This window comes from Centruroides sculpturatus, unplaced genomic scaffold, assembly GCF_000671375.1.
Source record: "Centruroides sculpturatus isolate CEXI.00-Female unplaced genomic scaffold, Cexi_2.0 scaffold2092, whole genome shotgun sequence".
Taxonomy (NCBI): Eukaryota; Metazoa; Arthropoda; class Arachnida; order Scorpiones; family Buthidae; genus Centruroides; species Centruroides sculpturatus.
The window spans coordinates 39,140-62,135 of record NW_019386247.1 but is presented as its reverse complement, the minus strand read 5'-3'; the positions used below and the strand labels follow the sequence as shown (position 1 = coordinate 62,135).

The 22,996-nt window shown below is 32.4% G+C and overlaps 2 protein-coding genes across 2 annotated transcripts; both read right to left on the bottom strand.

Annotated features, from left to right (window-relative positions):
• Window positions 1-446: 446 nt before the first annotated feature.
• On the bottom strand, window positions 447-836 carry LOC111614256 (vascular endothelial growth factor C-like). Its single transcript, XM_023355634.1, has one exon. It carries the CDS (start codon window positions 834-836, stop codon window positions 447-449), a length of 390 nt encoding a protein of 129 aa, XP_023211402.1.
• Window positions 837-18,591: 17,755 nt separating this feature from the next.
• Window positions 18,592-21,771, bottom strand: LOC111614258 (cholesterol 7-desaturase-like). Its single transcript, XM_023355636.1, has 4 exons — window positions 21,739-21,771; window positions 19,752-19,970; window positions 19,459-19,654; window positions 18,592-18,732 (listed from the first exon to the last, which is right to left on the bottom strand). Exons 2-4 carry the CDS (start codon window positions 19,932-19,934, stop codon window positions 18,662-18,664), a joined length of 450 nt encoding a protein of 149 aa, XP_023211404.1. The 5' UTR covers window positions 19,935-19,970; window positions 21,739-21,771; the 3' UTR covers window positions 18,592-18,661.
• Between the last annotated feature and the right edge of the window lie 1,225 nt (window positions 21,772-22,996).

The window sequence follows — 22,996 nt, the reverse complement described above, 5'->3', positions numbered from 1 at the left end:
TTTACATTAAACACTAGGAAAGAATTCTTTGCCATTGGATTGAATTGATTGAACAAGGCAATGCAGCGAAGATCTATGAAGGAAAGGAATGTCTTCCGGGTAGATTTTCCGTGTCGTAGGTGTAAATACTGGAAGAAACCCGGAAAATTTCACCTGGCCAGCGTGTGATAAGGTCCGAACCCACGACAACTACAGGGTTTCGGTTGTATCCATTCGGCCACCGGTGGACGTCAATCATTTATGATTCAAGCAAAAGAACTTTTAATTATATTAATATTTTTATTTCGTCAACTTTTATATTACAAATGAATAAATATTCATAAATTATGATTAGAAATAAATATAATGGATTCGTCCTATTCGGACTCTTGTAAATAGTTGAAGATGAAACAACACATTAGTTTCGAATTAGTTGTTTGTTCATGTCTAAAACGGATAATGTTACTTCAAGCAAGTTGACTCTTACAAGCGCATTCCGTATGGTTAACGAAAGTAAGAGCAATTGGCTTTAAAGGACCATGAGAGCCATCACTCATCAACTCACTGACCAAGAAAGGTAGTTTGACGAGTTCCGTCTTCTTGGCATCGCATACTTTTGTAGCACTCTGGCAGCATCCCGAATCTTGAGAGCACCTGTGCAAGATGGCACAGTGAGGAAGGAAGATTTTATCCGGTGCGTTATTCACGGGTATCAACGTACGCGATGGTTTGGAACAAGAACCTTCTTTGTTTACTTTCTTGTTATAATCCCTTGCACGAGATCTCAGATTGCCTCGACTCTCCACCAGTGCCGACTGCACCACGAAAAACAGGATTGTCACCATGGCAAAACGCATAATGGCTCACTTGTTGCTCGTTCTTTACAATAGAAGAAAGTTATAATGTTGGGTTTCTCACGATGAGGTTTTGCAACTGCGAAGAAGAAAATAGAATTAATGATAATGTTTAATATTTAATTAAAAAAAAAACATGATACAGTAAAACCTGTGTAAACCGGAATCGTCCGGATTTGGCAGGTTTACGTTTTAAACAGGTTTATTTTTTTAAAGAGAAAAATCGCTCAGTTACGAAGAATTTTTTCCTGTTAAAGCAGGGTCCGTTGTGGACAGGTTTTACTATAATATGATATTAAATTTTTATATTGTAAATAATTTACAATACATATAAAATCTATGTAGATATACTTTCAGGAATTTAATTATCGTTAACGGAAATGATAAATGTCAATTTATCAATGCTATATATAAAAATAAATGCTAAAATACTAAATTATAAGTTACTATTTTGTTGTGTTATAATTATAAATACAGTAGGCTAAAACCTTTGCAAAACGGAAGAATATTTGATACCCGACTATTCCGGCGAATACAGGTTTTACTGTATTTAAAATTATAACTCTTTGCTAGTCATAAAGAGTATTTTAAAGTGTAATTAAGTAAAACAATGATCGTATTTACTCACCAGTGGAATTAACCTACAGACTTTTATGACGTTCGAAGCTACGAAACTTGAATTGAAAACACAGAAGTTTTTCTTAATTTATATATAACAGTTTTATAGTAATTTCCTCGAGGAATATCCCAGAAATTGCGTCATTATTTCGTTGCAAAAAACCGAGTTGTAAAAGTCATCCTGAAATCCAATTGTAAAGGAAATCTCTTGCCGGATGGAGGAATCCGGAATTACAACTCTTACGGATTCTATTTTAAAATATATTTTAATATACTATATCTATACAATAAAACCTCTATTCCGAATATGTATGTCTCAATCCCTCACCACCCCTGACGTGAGTATTGAATGCAATTCCGAAACTGTAAATGAAAATGGGGTCATATAACACATCATTTAAGGTGAGAATTTCACAAGGAATTGATTATGAAAGATATTTTTGACCTACCTCTAACGGTTACAAAGTTATGCACGTTACATAATATGTTCAATGGGTACATTCTGCAGCAATGGGATGTTAAGTGACTTTCTTTTCCACCCTGTATTAAGATATACATAAACTCGATACATACAGGTTTAGTCTTAAAGTATTATCTTGGTTTTACTAGATTATTAAGGTTATTAATCTTATTATTTAGAGCAAACAATTCACTTCTAGAGCTATTAGGTATGTAGGGTGTAATGGTTTTTTACAGACTGTTTACTCTAATAGAATGGCAATTTTATCAAAAAATTTAAAATTTATTATTTATAATTAAAAAGAGGAATGTTATTGCAACATAATCAGTGTATTTCGGTAATTATTTAAAATCGAAAGTCTATAATTAGGAACACTACAAACCTATACAACGTCATAATATTCCTTGTATTATCAGTTCCTTCCAGATATATTTATCATAATTATAAGTTAATCACGGGAATTTTGAAAAGTATATTTAGAAAGTTTATTATGTGAATATATTTAAATAGATTTTTTTTTGAAATTAAGAAAGGAATTTTTAAAATATTCAACAGTTAAAATTGCGTGTGGCGCAATCTGTTATGATATTTTAGTTAAAAGGTTTTTATTATTAATTATTATAAAATGTAAAAAAAGGGTAGAGAGTAGAGGTGAGTTTTATAAAACGTTGTAAATGATAACGAGTAAATCTTCATTAATTCCGACGATACTCGAGATAGGACACACGACCCGATTTATCTCCCCACCCCATTGACCTTTAACTACCGTACTTTAATCACCTCCGTGACTCTTATATCTGAACTTCTGTACAAAATTTCAGAAATTTTTGACAAAAGGCACAGGAGTTATTAAGCTTCGAAATGGGTGAACGAAATCGTGTCCCCATAGACACACTAAATAACATCCATACGTACAGAAATTACCCCCGATTTTTTGCATTTTTCTATATTTCAAGGTCCCCTGAGTCCAAAATTTTAAAATTCTAAGGTGGGTGGTCATTTTTGACCTATACTTGGCCATACTTTCCTTTTATTATATAGCAGCCGGAAAGGAAAAATTACATTGTGTATCGTCTTTAGAATCACTTTTCTACTAAATATATTATCGCATACAAATTTTATTTAGTGTAAATTTGTTCTTATCATTATCAAAATAATCTCAAAGTTAATTTAACAATGACATTTCCTCACTTTGTTTTGCAATTTCTTTCAGAGAGGATGGAAAATTTTACCTTGAAAAGTCATTAACCTTAAAATTCTTTCAATTATTACACGAATTAAACGAGAATTTCTAGCATATTATAGGAAAATAATAATGAAATGGTGTTTGCTAATTCGTAATTATTTTACACGTTTAAAAAATAAACGAAGATTCCCATTTATAAGAGGATTTCAAACGATAATTAATAATATGTAATTTCCTTAGATAACTTATGTTTGTGATTCATACGTGAGTCACAATTACAATTCACGTGGCGACAATAAGAAATGAATTTCCATTCATAACGTTTTACATGAATCATTCTTACAATTACTATCGAATTTATATCTTAAAGATACAAATGAATTAATTAAAAATTTAGTTTAAATTAGTATTAAAATAATCGAAGAGTAGAGGGTTAACTTCCTTAATACCACATCATATTGCACAGGATCCCTGCTGTAGAGCTTCCCATCTGAACTTTTCTTTTATTGTATGTATTGAAGTGAAAGAACCAGGAAAAGCCAATGTGATGTGCTAGATCTTTTACTTTCGTTTCTTGGAGTTCCTGGTATCGTTTGTAGTAGGGGCTATTTCGGTCCATCTAAGCAAGGTTTTAATTACGAGTAAGATCGAGTTGAAAAACAATTTATTATTTAGGAATATTATACGTTAAGAGAGAAGTTCAATTATTTTTCCTGCATCTACATCTGTTATATTTGTATATCCCAGTAGAAAATCGTTCAAAGATAACGTAAACGACACTGGAGAGAGTTGGCAAAAAGGCAAGGGCACGAATCATGGAAATCGTAAAGAAATTATACAAATACAGTAGATCCCCCTATAAGACGGTAGATACGTTCCGTTCTTTATGAATCAATTTTGTAGGAATCATAGTTTACGGACTACGGCTGTTTGAAAGGTTTTCTTTCATAAAATTAATCGATTCTAGACTAATTCGACTCAACATTTCCAAAATACGTATATTTTTTTTAAAATAATCCGTATAAACTACGTTATAAACAAAAAATTGTAGGATTGCTTACCGAGTGTGTACCGTTCGACTACGCCCGTTGCTAAAGCTTGGTTTCGTCGCGGAACAGCGCATCAAACCGCGGCCGCGATTTCTGATATTATTTTTCTGCGAAAACTTCGTTGACCTTTGGAGACATCCTTAATATAAATAATTTTTATGGCCGTTAAATAAGAAATGTTTCTTTCACAAGAAATGTATAAAATTACAGTACTGTATTAGACTTACGGTACCTAATTTACATACTGTACAGACGATAGTAAACTCAACTTACTCGCCTAAACTCTCTGTAGCGTGGCGCTGGACGGCGGAAAGTATATATATAATTATAATAAAGTTACAATAAATTAAGTTAATATATAATTATATGTACAGTACCTAATTTATATATAATTAATATATAATTATATGTACAGTACCTAATTTATATATAATTATATGAACAGACGATACTAAACTCAATTTATCCGCCTAAACGTCCGTAGCGTGGCGCTACGGACGGCGGGAAAGTAGTTCGGCTGCCCGATGACGTTTTACGTATTATAGGAGTTATTTTTACCGTTGTTTACGGATACTGCCACAATTTTTATAGGAATCATAACTATAGGAAACGGTTTTATAGGGGGATCTACTGTATTGAACATTACGTATAAACAACATACAGAAAATATAGGCCCTACACAACCAGAAGACAATACAGGTACTGCACAAACCATTCTTTGCTTCGCTCACTTGTTCAAAAAGTTCATGTCGATGCGAAAAAATGGCGACACATCAGTTTGCACGTGTGGATCTGCAACCTCGGGAATATTTTCGGGGTGTATGTCGAGATCTTAACACAAGTGTACAGGATTACATTGATAATTTTTAAACAGAACATTCTCTCTTCGTGTAAAGATTTTTAATGTGATCGAGAGTGTAATATTAACAATCGTTGTCTTATTTTAATTGTGCGAATTTTATAATCTCCGAATGTTCAAATTATTAAAAATGTATTAGTTATTGGCGGTCTTTCTAAGATCGTTCACAACTTCCATCAATGTTCCGAGATGAGTCGTTGAAGATTATATCTCGAGGACCACTGGGGTGGACGATATTTATGTTTCTCTTTCTTCTTTACGTCACTAAGAGTTCTAACATACCACGAATACTTGTCTTCGTCATAATTAGTGTATAAGTTACTGCTGTTTACATACACAATATGGCTACATTATTACTTATATTTATACTTTATAAAAATACTTATCCAAAATAATCTTGAAGGAAACGTTGCAAAAACTTTCAGTTACTACTACTTTTATATCTTGAATTAACCAAATTTGTATATGAATAATTCAATCGTACGAAATAATCTCATCTCAGCCACCACCCTCTTATTGTGGTGTAAGCGTGTGCACGAATACAATTCTCCTTGAACTACTTGGAATGTATAAAAAGTACAGTAAAAGGTCCGTATAAAGTCAACAGTCACTTAATTCGCTACGTAAAAGGTGCAATTCAGTCTGTACGATGCTGTTTCTGCCTCTCTCAACATCCGAGCGTGCTTAAGTGTAAACATAAATTAGTGGGGGGATTGAACGCATTCTGTCCAAGTGACGTTTACAGATTCTATTCATAATATTAATAAGTAATTTTTGTAGAGGAAGATTTGAATGATTCTATTATTATTATTTAAAGATAACAAACGTATATAATTTTGAGGGACTTTCTTATATTTGTAGTAATAACCGGTTGATAGAATTAACCGGAAAAAAGTAAATATGATTAAAACTATTAAAAATACTGTGTTTAGTGAGTATGACGTTAAAAAGACACGTTAAAACGAAAACACTTCTATTGCGAATTTATTAATTATAATTATTCTTAAGAATTAATAGTAATTCCGCAGAGTTGTTTTCTTGCTGTTTTTCGCATACCGTCTTTAACATTAGCTACGTATAATTAAATTTAACAATGCCAACGACTTAACCGCTTTGTACTGAAAGCAAATAACGATTAAATACCGCTTACGATCGCGTGTCATTTGTTGTCTTAACAAGTACTTTAAATGGTTTCTTCATCATCCATTCGTTGATAGCCCCAAAACGCAACACAGAAATGGCTATTTCTCTGAAGACAAACGTTAATTATAATGGAAACTTCGATTACAATGAACGAGTTGTTATAATTAAGTTTTAGCATACAATATTCAATACGGAGAGTGGAGTGATGGAATAAGACACGCAACACAAAGACAATCTGTCAAGGTTAGAGTGCTTCTTGGGTGAACTTCGATGAAAAACTGGCACCTATTTAAGAATTACACAAGTGAAGGAAACATTTCAATTTCCACTAGATTCAACCCGTTGGTCGGGGGCGAACTCGTGACCAACGCTCGGTGATTTCATCCACTCTGCTGCCGGTGAACAAGTAGTCGTTGGGAAACACTGCGACAAAAATATTGCATAATTACACACAAAGGTTGTTGATTAGTGATGTGCCGGATCATTAAAAATGTATATCCGCGGATACGGATACGGATACGGATAATTAGTGTCTAGATCCGCGGATACGGATACGGATACGGATAATTAGTGTCTAGATCCGCGGATACGGATACGGATACGGATCTCAACTTTCGTACTCAGTCGGCGCCGATGCGTGTGACCTTGGATCGATAGTTGACGCTTTGCGTTAATAACGCGACGTGTTTTGACTTGCACTGCGCGTGTTTTTGTTTATAGTGTGAAAGTGTGCTAAATTAGAATTCACCACAAAGGCAGACAGGATAAAGTAACAAAAGCTGATATAATTTTCCAATTAAGCTATTTCGCGTCTTTATAAAGATTCTATTTCGGGGAATTCCAACTTCACGGTACAAACAGTAGCATGCGAAATTACAACGATAATATTAGTTCGCTGTATCCAAAGCACGTGTACAATACAGATCCCGATCGCAACAATATAACCCGGAACCTTAAAACTAACCTTAAACACGAACTTAACACTAATAACAGAAAAAGGGATAGAATTAAGAAGACAGAAAAAAAGGTAGATAAGATAGAAATACGGATATCTGGAGTTTTGTCCCTTTTTTCGGCTTGTTTCTTTATGCGTACTNAATTCCTAATTTCTATCATATAGAGGAGTGTATTTTATATAGTTTTAACTATAAAATATTGGAATTTACAGCGGTTTACATAGTTTATCCAATAAATTAGTAGAATGTAGTTTATATATTCTTTACTATAAAAAGTTATTCACGAAGAATTTAGATGAGATAATTAGTCTCGTCTGAGTTTTATTTACAACAAAATGCATTTCCTGGGAGGAAATTAAAGAACCAGATTCCTATTATTAAATCATAAAAGACGGGATATAAGAGAATAAAAGTTCACTCCATCTTTTATTACCCTAAACAAATGGCCATACTCAATACGATAAATTTATTTACGTTATTATTATTGAATTTTCTATAACGAAAGTCATAACTTATTTATTATGATTCGTCTAAATTACCGATTTCTCTGATATAGGATATGCAAATTTTGAAATTTCTTGTAATTAATATCAATGCGCTACTGTTGTTCACAGTATCATTCCACCAATCTTTTAGAAACTACAGTCGACCCCCTATAACACTGTTGATAATTCCGTTTGATATGAATTCCATGTTGTACGAGTGACTTAGATTTTACAAATACGTGTGCCGGGCTGCGAACGGCTCACGTATTTGTAAAATCTAAGTGACTCGTACAACATGGAATTCATATGAAACGGAATTATCAACAGTGTTATAGGGGGGGTCGACTTGTATATCAATAATCCCTCAAAATTTCGAAAGAAGGCGATCTGTCTTCGTTATTTATATAGATACGAACAATTATTTATTGTAACATTATCACGATGCCTGGCTGCAATTTTTAATCACATTTTTAATTGATTTAGTTTAAAATATATGTTCTCCTTCTCAAATTTCAGATATCAGACTCCGTTCTCGAGATAAATAACGACAAACAAACAGATAGACGGATAAACGAACGACAGTGGGAATTTACAGGTCTAAAATTCATTTAAATTGCAGCCCAATTAGCCAAGCCTTCGATCTTGTAATTCTCAATCTTCTCCTCTCAACTCTCAGAGATCGCTTCGAAACTGATCCTGCTGATCAATCCTGGTTTAATAGAAAGATCAATTGTTATCCCATGAGAAATAATGAACAATCAACAAAGAAAAAAATTAAAACAAAAATTTTAATTAAATAAAGATTGATTAAATTCATTTCTTTGACTTTTTACTTCATTTATTTTTTGCTTTTTTCTTTTATTATCTTAACGTCAACGTATCTGTAAATAAAACAAGAGAAGAAATTACGAGATTTGGTTATAAAAATTGTTTACATTATTATTTTAAAATGTTCTAAGCTTAATATTTAGTAGGAACGAGTTTTATTAATAAACAATATAAATGCTAATAACGAGTAAAATCTTCATTAAATCCGACCTCTCTTGACATATGATACGTGGTTCGTCTTTATATTTTTATTCCATCGACCTTTATCCATCGAAATTTACTGGCATCAATGCCACTTACAGTAGACCCCCGTATAACGCAGAGATACGTTCCTCGTTATACGAATTTCGCGTTGTAGGAATCCTTAAATACAAAAGCCAATCGCAGCCCGACACGTGTGAACTTTACGGACTATGGTTGTTTGAAAGCATATCTTCCATAAAATTAATCGATTCTAGACTAATTCGGCTTAACATTTCCAAAATACGTATAATTTTTTGGGAATAATCCGTATAAACTATGCTATAAACAAAAAATTGTAGGATTACTTATCGAATGTGCACCGTTCGACGTCGCCATTGCTTAAGGTTGTGTTCGTCGCGAAGCAGCCACCAAACGGCGGCCGCGATTTATGATGTTATTTTTCTGCAAAAAATTCGTTGAACTTTGGACACATCATTAATATAAATAATTTTTATGGCCGTTGAATAAGAAATGTTTCTTTCACAAGAAATGTATAAAATTAGTGCTGTATTAGACTTACGGTACCTAATTTACATACTGTACAGACGATAATAAACAACTTACTCGCCTAAACTCTCCATAGCGTGGCGCTGGACGGCGGAAAGTATATATATAATTATATTAAAGTTACAATAAATTAAGTTAATATATAATTATATATACAGTACCTAATTTATATATAATTTATATATAATACTGTACAGACGATAGTAAACTCAATTTATTCGCCTAAACTCTCCGTAGCGTGGCGCTGGACGGCGGAAAGTAGTTCGGCTGCCCGATGACGTTTTACCGAATTATAGGAGTTTTTTTTACCATGTTTGTACGGATACCGTCGCAATATTTTCGCCGTCATATAGGAATCCGAACTACAGGAACCCGTGTTATAGGGGGATCGACTGTATATACACAACACGAAATTATGTTACAATAAAACAAATTAGAAATTCGTTGACGTTAAGACAATGAAACTCCCCCAAAAAAGAAATGAATGAAGTAAGAAGTCAAACAATTGAATTAAACCAATCTTTATTTAATTATCTTCCATTTATTTTGTTAATTGAACATTATTTCCTACGAGGATAACATTTGCAGTGCTTATTAATGCACTTCCCCGATTTGTATCCCATTCCTTTGCAATTCGAGTCGCACGTTCGATGAACGCACTGAACGCACGCGACCGCTTCGCCATTCCAATTTGCGAATGTATCTAAAAGTATTGATATTTATAAAATTAATTTCAATTATCATCTTTTAATTAAATTAATAAATTTACTTTAACTGTAGAAAATTTTAGTAATTTTACTTACGCATTGTCACGAATACAATCAATAGTATTAGTGTTATTTTAACAATACCCGTCATACTTTTGAAAACGTGGAAATTTAACAACAATAAAAAGAAACACGTGCAATTATCTATGGCGATATCGTCACAATGGAGAGCTGCTGCAAGTTTTAGTTATGTTGAAATTTAAAGAAATGACGCGTGTTCCGGTCTACACCGGAAATTCCTATATAGTTAAACGAATTATCCGTCCTAATTGTCGTTTTAACTTTACATCCTGTTATTCCTTTTATGTCAACCTTTATATCTATATCTTATATTTATGTTATTTTTTTATGTCTTTACTGTTTAAAGTATGTACTTTTTAAATAGTTTTTGGAGTTTTTATTACTGTTAATATATTGTTGTTTAATATTTCCTACTATATGCATAATAAGTAAATAAATAAGTGTTTTATGAAAAAATACCCGCTTTCAGATGACTTTAATATGACAAACAATTGAAATACGCCAGTCCTGCAATGATTATCAACAATCGCACTACCTTACTAAAGATAATGTGCATAAATTTGCAAGAGAACGAACATACCATACAATTCAATAAAATAGAACCAGACATCATTTAGCAATTTCATAAATATTTTATTATTGTCTACATATTCACTATAATAAAATACTTTAATTACAATTTTCCCAATTATTTTAAACCATAAATATTTTAATTTATTAACCATTCTATAAATATCAATTGTTTATAGATCGTGACGTCTGCTATCGTATTGTCTTCAACAATTGGTACTGTACGTAGCCATATTTTTAGTGTTATTAACAATAGGTATGCTATTTTTACATCTACAGATAATAGGAATGACAGCACATTTATTTAAATATGTAAATGATAGAAACATATTTTACTAATAATCGTGATTATAAAATTTAATTTTTTGTTAGATTTCAGATTTTTAAAGGAATGGCGGGTATTGTCAAAATAACACTACTCGTATTGTTTCTGTTCGTAACAATGCGTAAGTAAGATTAGAAAACTTTTCTACTTTTAAAATAAATTTAATTAAAGATAATAATTAAAATTAATTATATAAATGTCAATATTTTTAGATACATTCGCTAATTGGAATGCCGAAGCGGTCGCGTGTGTTTATCGCACTTGTGACAAGGATTGCACACGTAGGAAATATAGGTCGGGAAAATGCATTAACAACGCCTGCAAATGTTATCCCTATGGAAAATAATGTCCAGTTAACAAAGAAAATGGAAAAATAATTAAATAAAGATTCGTTAAATTCAATTGTTTCGCTTCTTACATCATTTATTTCTTGCTTTTTTTTTCATTGTCTTAACGTCAGCTTATTTTTTACTTGTTTATTATAACGTAATTTAGTGTTGTATATATATAATTATGTTTATATCAGAGAAGAACAAAGTTCATATATATATATATATCTTTTTCTAATCTAAATTTGCATAATCTCCCAGACATTACAGTTTGTATGGATTTTAATTTATAACAATTAGAATATAAACAAAAATGCATATCTTAATACAGAGTTAATTGCACAACGTGTGCAGAAATCCGTTGGCTTCACTCTGACGTAAATGACTTAAACACATTACGTAGCATTAGGAGTGTTTCGGTATAAGAAACACCTGGCTGCAAGACTTACAACGTGATATTCTTTTACAACTGAAGTCGAAATCGCTACTTCAGCCCCGATTTTAACAATATTTATAACGTCTACGACATTCATTATACATAGAAAAATGACCGGATTCCAGCACTTGCATTACTTTTAACTCAATTTTATGAATTTGTAAATAAGTTAACCCCTGTTATTTAATAGTGTTTATTTTTACGTATAAATAAATATATATTTAAAAATTATTTTTATCTATACTCTATTAAATTATCGATTTAAAAATGTGCAGATATCTAAATTACGGATGTGTTAAACGAATTGAAACGATTATTTATAAAATATCATAAAAGTTTAATAATAATAAATTAGTTCATCGTTATGAATATCTCCATTTGTTTAGGGTAATAAAAGGTTGACTTAAATTTTTATTCTCTTCTATGTTTTATCATTTGGGAATTGAAATCTGGTACTTTACTTTTCCCTTAAGTTTGCAGAAGTTGCATTTAGTTGTAAACAGGAGAAATATTTCTTATTGGTCTTTGACACACGAAAGTTTTGATTTTTCGAGATTTTCTTCACGTGGCTAATGCCTAAATAGGGGCAAATTTTCCGTAAAAGTCCTCCCTCAGTAGCGTAGCGTAGTGGGGGCCGCAGGGGCGGCACTTTTTTTTTTTAAAAGTTGACAACTCTAGCACGGAATTTTTTATTACTTATTCTGTGACGAAACTGAATTTTAGTCTTTTAAATTGAGATACCTAAATAATGGGGGGGGGCGAAATTTTCCTCCGCCCCGGGCAGCTGACACCTACGTTTCGCCACTGTCCTCCCTTGAAAGAAATTTCCCCTTGGCAGACGGTCTTATTCCATCTCTCCACTCTTCAAATCGATTATTGTATTTTGTTTATTTATTAATTATAATTAACATAATTAATAATTATAATTAATATCTGAAAGGAAAACCTGTTGTTTTAACGGGTTCTTTTAATGATATACTTGAAAAATATCGAATTTTTAATCGCTGTAAACTTATTTACACACCCAACAGAAAGGCAGGGTACAGACTAATGAGCATCTTTTACGTAGCGAATTAGATTAATGCTCAGAATTAGATTGTCAATCTATACTAATACTATAAAGAGGTAATGTTTGTAAGTTTGTTTGCAGCAGGTAATCTCCGAAACTACTCATCCCTTTTTCAAAAATTCTTTCACCAATATTTAGAATGGTACCTCAGGGTGGACACAGGCTGTATATTATTCCGTTAAACATTCATATAAATTAAAATATATAATCTAGGTTAAGGCTTTTATGTCAACAAACGATGCTACAAGTATGACGCCCTAAGTCTGCTTTTCTGTGAGGCATTATGCTTTTCTGTGAAAATGAACTAAAGCTGATAATCTTCTGTCTATCTATATAGCCTAAATAAAAATCTAATGTTCGTTTGTTCCTACCGATTCCTCTGAAATTTTCACACAACGCTGCATTCGAATACGCACGTGTTTTTATATAATATGCGTGTCGAAATTCCCCCGGGGGAGAGAGACAGGATTAAGACTTACCCTAAAGAACTCTGCTTCATTTATACTATTTTAGATGCGGTTTTTTGCGTTTTTGATTGCGTTTTAATAGAGTACGTTAAGAAAATGTACACTAAGGGATTTTTCGAAAAATTCCCCCCCCACGGGGAAAGTGTTATACATTTATAATAGATACATTTTGAGCCACAACAACGAGTGGCAGGGTCTGCTAGTAATCAATATGTAGCCCTATTTGTCACAGGACTCTGAAAATTCTTTACTTGTCAGAACCTGTAATATCTGGTACTGTACAGGGAACAATTGAAATGCGCATATTAAACAGGAGGACTTCTTTACTCCCAAGGAATTGAAATTGATACATGCTATATGGAAACTCACACCACTTCATAAACGAACTCTCAGTCTGTCTAAAGGACAATAAAAGATGGGGTTTTTTGTGGTTTTTAGGCCCTTTACCACTCAGGGAGAACAAAAAAAAAAAAAGCCATAGAATGTTATATAATAAGGGTGTCTGTGTTGGTTAGTAGAAGGGGTCCCAACATGGGCTCATAATAATCCCAAAGAGGGCTCATAAGAAATAACTAGTCCTTTGTAGGGCTCATAATATTATGTGTATATTTTATGTTTGAATTTTTATTCTGCATGTTATTTTTTTATGTTTATGCTTTTATACTTATTATTGTCATTTATTAAACAAGAGGAAAAATAGGTAGTTAGGAAAATTTGCAGTTTGCATTGTTTAATCAACCAAATAAAGGATGAGTGTAAAGTAACTAAGCATTGAGATACTACTATAATTTTTGTACCAATAAAGTACATTGTAACAAAGTTTAGGTGAACACGTACATCAATCAATGGAATTCTATAATGCTGCATCAGTTTTATTGAAAGTGACCGAGGGAGACTGCTCGCACAGGAACAAAAATGATGGTCGACTGCTTGTCTGTTCAAGAGCACAAATTGTTGCATACTAGTATGAGATCGGGGTCTGTGAGACCTCGCTTACTGTATAAGGATAGCTAGGATTGAGTTTAAATGTTGAGAGATAAGAAAATAGCGAAATTTTCTTTTCCCATCAGGTCCTGACACCAGTTAAGAAGTAACGCGTCTTAACTCGCAATTCTTATATATGACGTCTGAGTGGTGACTCCTAATATCTATTTCAAGGGGTGGAGGGGTTGTGTCGATTCCAAAATGGAGGAACAAACAAATCCCCTTTACAATTAAACTATTTATTTACATATATTCTGGATTAATCATATAATGTATAAGCATAAACTAGTGGATAAATAATTAGGCATATAATGAAAACTAAACTAAAACTCCGATGCGACATGGGTAACAATTGGCTAAACCTTGGAATACAGTTGCTAACTGAAAGAGAGCTTACATAAGTAAATATACTACTTGAGAAGTCATGAGTACTTTGTCTTCTTTTTCTGTAGACCTTTTGACTTACTCTGAGCCTATCGTGTGCCTATTAAACTCTTCAACCATGGCTTATCTCGGCGGTAGGATAACCAAAAGCACCCCGGTCTAAGGGTGACTTCACTTTCTATAGCAAATTTGATGACCTATCGGCTCTAATTCCGATGCGGCCATTCTCTGTCAATTCCACAAGAACTTCAACATCCGTGGGATTAGAGGAAACGTACCAGATGCTGAAGTAAATAAAAATCTGCCTTGTGTTTACGCTGTATTAATTTTTAACAATGCCCAGTAACTTCAACAACTGCATTACGCCAGATTGTGCAAATTGGGAAAGGATACAAACGAGTACGAAGTATTCAAGTATGAAGTTTTTCATCTGATTACTAAAGCCAAATGAACTGCCAAATTATTTGAGTATACGCTTGATGCCAAGCAGAAGAAGTAGACAATACTAGACAGCAAAAGAAATACAGCAAGGCATCTCGAAACCGAACTATAATTCTTAGAGGCTACAGGTGAAAAAACACATAACATCTGCCTTCTCTTAAATGGATTAAAAAGACGACACCACCCACATAGATTGAATGGAAAAGGGCATTTTATATCTTACTAATTAATTATATCCCAAGAAATAATCACTTTTTTCTGGAGATCCCGAGACAAGCAAAGGACCGGGAAATGAGAAACCCCTAGTTCATACTACGAAATATTAAAACCAGTGGTTGATGCGCAGAGATGGTGGCTTACGGTAAAGCGACGTCATGCCGCAATCTGTAAGGAAACAATCAAAAATTGCCATTCGAAGATAGACTGAACACGAATTCGGTTGCGGGCTCGCAGAGGCCGTACGCCATATCATCATATAGGGAAAACGTGTCATTGTGGATTGAGCGGGTAACTATATTAAATTTTAAGATATGCGCCGCTATTTCCATTTAATACGGTACACAGATCAATAATATTCATCATCATCACTTTATAAAGGTAGAAATTATGGCGAATTCTCAATTACTAGTTACTTTCCACCAACCTGTATTGAAATATCGGTTTGGACGAAATTTAGTTAACGTTCTTCTTGTTCTGAAAGATTTGCAAATTTTTATTTCCATTTCCATAAAATAATTTTTATTTTTTAATTTGTTTTATACAATTATATATATATATATATATATCTAATAATTAATATTACAATCTAACGCTATTAATTTATACAAATTATAAAGATTTGATTTTTATTTATTGAAGCCTTAGAAATCTCTTTAAACAAGTTGGCAGATATCTGTGAAAATCTTGGCCCGTAAAAATGATAGACGATCTTTTGTCGTAAAGGTCGTTCGGGAATGACGCTCTGAATGAATATTCCTCTTCCGAATATGCTCGTGATGTGCATATGTAGTATTGATGGATCTACCTTGAAGAATAAAACAAGCATAGAGGATATCATTAGTTATATTTGTTTTTTTAAATAATTAATCAAAAACACATGATACTACAAGTGTAAGTAAAATGATAAAATGTTGTTTAAATCTTACTGTTTTAATTAGAAGTAGCAAAAAAGTAAGCAAACAAACCAATACCGTAATCGGTTATAAATTAAATAAGCTATGTTACCACTACTAGGATATATAGATATATATTAAGTAGAACAGAAAGAACATAATCAAAACTGGTTTTTGTTTCGGTGTGATGTCTTCTTCATATACACTATATGGTTGAGAGCACAATTAGGAAAACCGAGTTGCCATACTCGTGCCCTTCAAATGAAGATATGACTCACTCTCATGCTACCTACAGGTCAGAATAGTTATAATTGCGTTTTATAATTAGTAATAATAATAAAACGCAAACCACTGATTATAGGCCTATTCTTATATATAAAACATTTTGAACCTCAGATGTACAGTACAGTACTTTGACGAAATTAGTGATGTAGTGAACAATGAAACAAAGCAAACTTAATCATCAAGGATTATATAAATATATCAAAGTTAATTTTAAAATTAAATGTGTGATGGAAGTGGCATAGTGGTAAATATGGTAAGAGGTAAGGTGTTTAGATTAGGCTACCTGTTTTATGTCCAGTGTGGCAGAAAACCGAGGTAAAGAAATCCCAAAAATTTTTATATAATTAGTGATTTTCATTGTTGCCATATGTTGATTTGGTTACGGATCTTTCTTCCAAGAAGACGACCAAATATGTTTACAAAAATTCCACCAGTTATCTGGATGAAAATCAGGGGCGTGCCGTGACATTTGATGATAGGGAAGCTGTGTTTCTGTAAGAAGGCGACATCCAGGGGCAATCGGTCAATCGCGCGTCAGTGATGGTCTAGGGTCCATTCGTATCGTTTATCCGATAAGCCAGTAAAAACCGTGGACTTCTCTAAATGCAATTTTAATATCACAATCACATTCCGAATCGCTAGCCACGATATAAGGGTTACAATTAAAAATAAAATAATAAAAACTTACTCGGTGAAATAAAATATGTGGTGGATGTGCCGGTACATACAAAATATTCTTCAATTATACGAATATACTTTTAAAGAAAGTTATAATTAAATATAGCTTTGCAAAGAAACGTACAGTACATAAAAATATTAAATATCCTTTACTTTTTAAATCATAAAACAATGCACTTAGTCAAATAGCTCCCTACGAGTGGCTAACGAATGGAATGGAAGACGGTTGCGGAGCGTGCATACACGCGGACTGCCAAATCCCCGGGGTGCCGATACCGGTCAATGTCAAATACCTCTTTTGTCTCAAAGGAGGCGACAGGGCTGTTGTAGATTTTAAACGTTTCTCATCATAGCTGTAAAAATCCAATATGTATGTTAAACTTAATAGTCATTTGTTTTCTAACTAATTCGTTTCAGGAAACATTTCTGTCTTTATTACATCTAATACAGTATTTCGAAGAAATCAGTCCCCACTGTACTCGGCTATAGACCGGTTCGGTTAAGCCTTTGTTTAAGTAATATTCCGGCTCATTCGTCAGGGTTTTGTTTACGTGCGCGAATCTGGCTTTTTGGATGCTGACAATGCGATGGTTCCACTCCGCCACTAATATTCGAATATACAATTGCGATCTTATTTTATTTTTCACGTGTAGTATAGAAATTTCTAAGAAGATACATAATGCGGTTATAATAAAATATTGTGCGATTATTTTCATATAATTAAAATTAATATGTATTTATTATTTATAAAATACAAGGGAAGCGGCGCTTCCACCGCTTCTAATGACGGCACGCCACTGATGAAAATTACTACCAGAAAAAATACTAGTTTGATGAATGATATCTAAATGCATTATATCGGTTCCATTTTCCGGTAAATCCTGCAAAAAATTGACACAATTAAATACTGAAAAAAGAGTTTTAAAGCTACAAAATTTTTTGACTTACTTGTGAAGTCCACGTTTTAACTTTAGCAAATTCCGGAACTGAAATAAAATATGTTATTTTAATAAATAATTTCGATTAATAAGAATATAATAGGATGGTCTTCATTTAATAATTTATTACAATTGTACGATCATATATCTAACTGATATTTCGGTAAAATTCGTGTTAATATTCCAAACCATTTGTATTTGCCATATATTCAGGACGTTTGTCTCAGATTCAATCTCGATCTTCTTCAATTTTCATCCAAAGCTTGACACCATACTTTGAAGATCTCTTTCACCTCCAACACAGATTGAGTTAAAGACTCATTACCTTGGTAGCTGTATCCTCAGACATCACCATGTAAATGATTCAATGATTGAGCAGATTGAGATCGATCAATTCCCATTTATTATGATTTTTATGATATCAAAATCATTTAACTGAAAGTCTAATACATTGAACATATCGCAAATATCACGAAGTTCTGCACACCGGTGGTGCAGATGTAATAAAGCATTAAACTTGGTAGGCATCTTTCAGATCACTCTTTACATTCTATATAAATAAAATGTTACCTTTTTCAGTATAAGGTATTTTCTGACAGGAGCCATCTTTACCGGAAAATAACCAACCGTGAAGGGGGCATTGCACGCAATCACTGTATACTTTAATTTTTACACCTAAATGAGCTCCTCAATGAGGACAGAAGGCATCCAAAACGAAGCTCTGACCAGTTTTACCACGAAATATTGCAAATTGATGACCTGGAAAGGAAGAATTGAGAGATTTTCGTGAAAGTTGGCATGAATTTTATAAAGTATTTGCTGTAAATTTTAATAAATCTAATACCAGAACCAAATTTACATAATGCAAGTTTTCTTAAAGTCTTTTAGCTGTAATTATGTAAGTTAATTATTTATTAAATTCAGTGGAATTAAGAAATGAAGTGTCTGAAAAATCTATCAATTTGTTAGCAAACATTTCAGGAAAAATATTACAATATCTATAATAATTATAATCATATATAGTAATTCAGTAACTCATTATTAATTACGAAGAATTATTCAAAGTACAAATTCTAGTAGGTAAATCAGAAAGAGAGAAACGTATTAGTCGTTATTATCAAGATATACAACGTTTAAAGTTATTGTTTGGTGGTAGACATTAGCCAAAATTCTACATGTTGTAGCGACATTTTGGGATTCGAACCCACTTCCTAAGGTTACATTACATAAACTAATGATCCATCATATGACATTTCTGAGATAGACCTATATCGTATGGCAAAAATTAAATAGAATATTCATTATTAAAGACAATTAAAGCATTTAAAAATTATTCTTGATAATATTAAACAGTCCGGATTAGGTTTGCTGCGACTCTAAGATGTACTGCATAAGAGACCTTTTTAATCCAATGATAGTGAACCCCTCCTAAGATACATCATACGCATAAATACGAATCAATTATCACTAGAGATATAAAATTACCTAAGGCAGTTACGGGTACAGATTGCCCGATTGCAAAATCCCTAGATTCCATTAAAGGTATCCATCCATTCGGATATACAGGTGGGAGTTCACCGGGATTTCTTGACTCGTTAGCTTCTCGTACCAACAAAGATAAGTTCTGACGTAGATTTTTTGCTCTAGGACGTAAATAATCGTAGCCTATCTCAGTCATATCCTACAGAACACATTGGAAAAGTAAAAAGTAATTCATGTTAAAAGAAAGGAAGAAAGAAGCATGAATAACTGACTAACGTATTAAAAAAGCGACTTACCACAGTTTTATCGTAGTTAACTAAAGAGTAGTAAATACTTATTAATAAGAGCAATAAAAGGATCAATTGGCATGGTTTTTCTGCTAAATCCACAAGAAATATAGCGAAATTGTGAAAGAACGAGAAGATCCACGCAGCCACCCGTAGCGTGAGGCTACCGATTTCAGATAGAAAAAAAAACATTTTTTGCTTTTCGGTTTAAAAAATTCTTAAGAAATCCTAAAAAAATTCAAAATATCTAATTAGATCATCTCTACAATTATAAAAATCTATAAAAATATAATTTTATTAAAATTTGTCACTTGCAACCCGCGACCTCAGACTTTGTCAACCTAATTTTATCTTCTCGTTTTCTTTTTCGTGCATTCATTCAACCGTATTTAAGCTGATTTTCGTAACGCAGACAATTCAAACTTGGCCAATGAAAAAATGAAAATAAACTGTGTAACTCGTTACAAGTTTGCGGTTACAGTACGGAGGGACTATATGTTTAACATTCACGAATGTGAGATGCTTTTTGACAACGTAAAATATTTAAAAATGAAGTCGAATCCACCTTTAACTGCCAAACATAAAGCAATGCGTTTAAACTGGGCTAAAGACAAGATGGGGTGGGCTGAAAAATGGCAAGAAATAATGTTTAGTGATGAGAAGAAGTTTAATTTAGATTGCCCCCGATGGGTTTTCGTATTATTGGCACGATTTAAAAAGAGAAAGCGGAGTTAAATTAAACCAACAACGAGGAGGTGGGTCTGTAATAATTTGGTATGGTTTTGGATGGGGAAGTAAAAGCGATTTAGTATTTGTTGACAAAAATATGAACTCAGAAAAATATCAAGAATTATTGTATAATAATATGATTACATTTGGTTCATTAATCGGAGGTCGTAAATGGAAGTTTCAACAAGAATATGCTCCTATTCATGCTTCAATATCAACAAAAAATTGGTTTAAAAAAGAAAATATTGATGTAATTGACTGGCCTTCACATAGTCCAGATTTAAATCCCATTGAAAATTTACGGGGGATTTTAGCAGCCATTGTTTATAAAAAAAAAACTATATGAATCTGTAAATCAATTTAAAATTACAATAATGGATGCGTGGGATGAAATTAAGGATGAACAATTAAAAAAATTATAAACTCCATCCCTAACAGAATTTTTCGAGTAATTGTAGCAAAAGGGGGGTGAAACCCCTTTTGCTACAAACACTAAAAGTGTTTATAATATATTTAAAAATTATTTTAATATAATTTTACAAAGTGTAACTATACTTTTGTAACAGACTGTAATTACCATGTACTATATTATTTTGTATCAAGCTACCGGGGGTTATGGAGTATTTAGCAACATTAAATATCCCTTACGTATAAGTACACCTACAGATTTTTACTAAACACTTAAATATTCAAAATTATATACAAAGTTATTTTTTCTTACTGAAATTTAATATAATTTTATTAAATTTTAACACAGTCCGACTGCTGGTAGCACGATGTATACGATAATACACATTCGTATAACGCGAAGAACAAATGGAAATACTGTGGTGATTATCTAGAATCTTGTACAATACAATGCAGAAAAGTGGTAGATATAAAGCATAATACATTATAAATAATGCCAAAAAGAACCTGTTCAAAACACTGCCAAGCTTATACGTGCTCGAGACCACGCAGACAAATAAAAGCTTTAATGGATGTATGCGAATAATAAAACAATAATTTCTTGTTTTTTACAATAAAAAATAATAAATGCAAATGTAATCGTGTGCTTACATCATAAACATCAATGTTAAGAAGTTAATATATAAATACATGTAATAAGTATAATAATAATGATAATAATACAAAGTTACGTTTCGAACAGGCGATTTATAATAATTTAATTAATCAAATTATAAAGAACTAGCAGGTGGGCCCGGCGTTGCTCGGGCAAGAGTAACGATAACTAAGATAAAGATTATTACGTTACAGTCAACCTTACCCGTTTTCACAGAATGCAAGAATTGGGTTTCCTTCTTTCCAGACTAATTAGAAATTTTTAGATGGGTCTAAAAATATGTTTGATTTCCCGCAAAAAAAGAAAAAAAAACTGCATCTGCGTATTGCACGTCGCTTTCTCTTAACAATTCCATTGTTACTTAGCACTTCCATTGTTACTTAACACTTCCATTGTTGATGAAAGTGTTAATCCTTAATCATGTCCCTCTCCCCCGTGGGGAGGAATTTCGAAAAATCCCTTCTTAGTGTGCGTTTTCATGACGTACCCTATCTGTGTACCAAATTTCAACTTTCAACTCCTAACCGTTTGGGCTCTGCGCTGATTATTATTATTATCAACTCGTCTCGATTATATATATAGACGAGACAAAAAGTAAGTGTAAAGTTAAAGACAACAAATAGAATAAAACATTAGAAATCAAATAAATAAAAATGAATTTATCAATAAAATTATTTTTTCTTTATAAATCGCTTCGAACAAAAACGACTCCATCTTTATTATTATTTTTTTTTGTGTTTTTTACTTTCCTAATTTTTATTTAAAATTATAAATAAGAAAACGAAGCGTTAAACCACCGGAAACGAATAAATTTTTGTCAATTAAATTGATTCGTGTTTAGAAAACGAAGAATTTAATATAGAAAATATTCTCTGCAATCGTTTAATTTTTCTAATATTTTATAATTAATTGCTTAGATAATAATTTCGCTATGAAAAAAGGAAGAAGTAGAAAAATCTTATTCAAAAATCCTTCGAGAAACCTGTTTTGACGCTTGAGAAAACAGAAGAGAAATTTCTCGTGTGCCGAAATACACTATATCTGTCAATGACGACCGGTTTTCTTTCCTATTTATATATTTAAGAAATGATTAATTCCTTGGCAACAGGTCGAACACGCAAATATATAATGTCCTTCAACGTAATTTATTTTAGAAATTTTATCTGTTATGCAGATTTTGGCCTCGGCAAGAGAAAAAATCGAATGTTGTAAAATGCGAGGATGCAAATGTTTACTCGAAATTTTTACTGGTCTGGTATTATAATACAGCTGGACTAGTTTTTCTTTGTGTCTCGTATGTTTCTAGCTCATTATTTAATTACTATATGAGAGAAATTTGCTTTTGAAACAGTCTTTCTGCAACATCATTTACAGTTTCAATCTACGCTTCCTTGCTGTATTTTCTGTACATTTTGAATCTAAAATGATTAATCGCTCGACGTAAAAAAACAAATGAAGATAC

What these genes read in the sequence shown, in the direction of transcription:
- LOC111614256 (XM_023355634.1), bottom strand. Translation starts at nt 836, where the DNA reads ATGCGTTTTGCCATGGTGACAATCCTGTTTTTCGTGGTGCAGTCGGCA.
- LOC111614258 (XM_023355636.1), bottom strand. Translation starts at nt 19,934, where the DNA reads ATGTTTTTTTTTCTATCTGAAATCGGTAGCCTCACGCTACGGGTGGCT. An exon ending in TTAACTACGATAAAACTGTG is followed by an intron (nt 19,655 to 19,751) that starts GTAAGTCGCTTT and finishes TGTGTTCTGTAG; the next exon opens with GATATGACTGAGATAGGCTA. An exon ending in TGTACCCGTAACTGCCTTAG is followed by an intron (nt 18,733 to 19,458) that starts GTAATTTTATAT and finishes CTTCCTTTCCAG; the next exon opens with GTCATCAATTTGCAATATTT.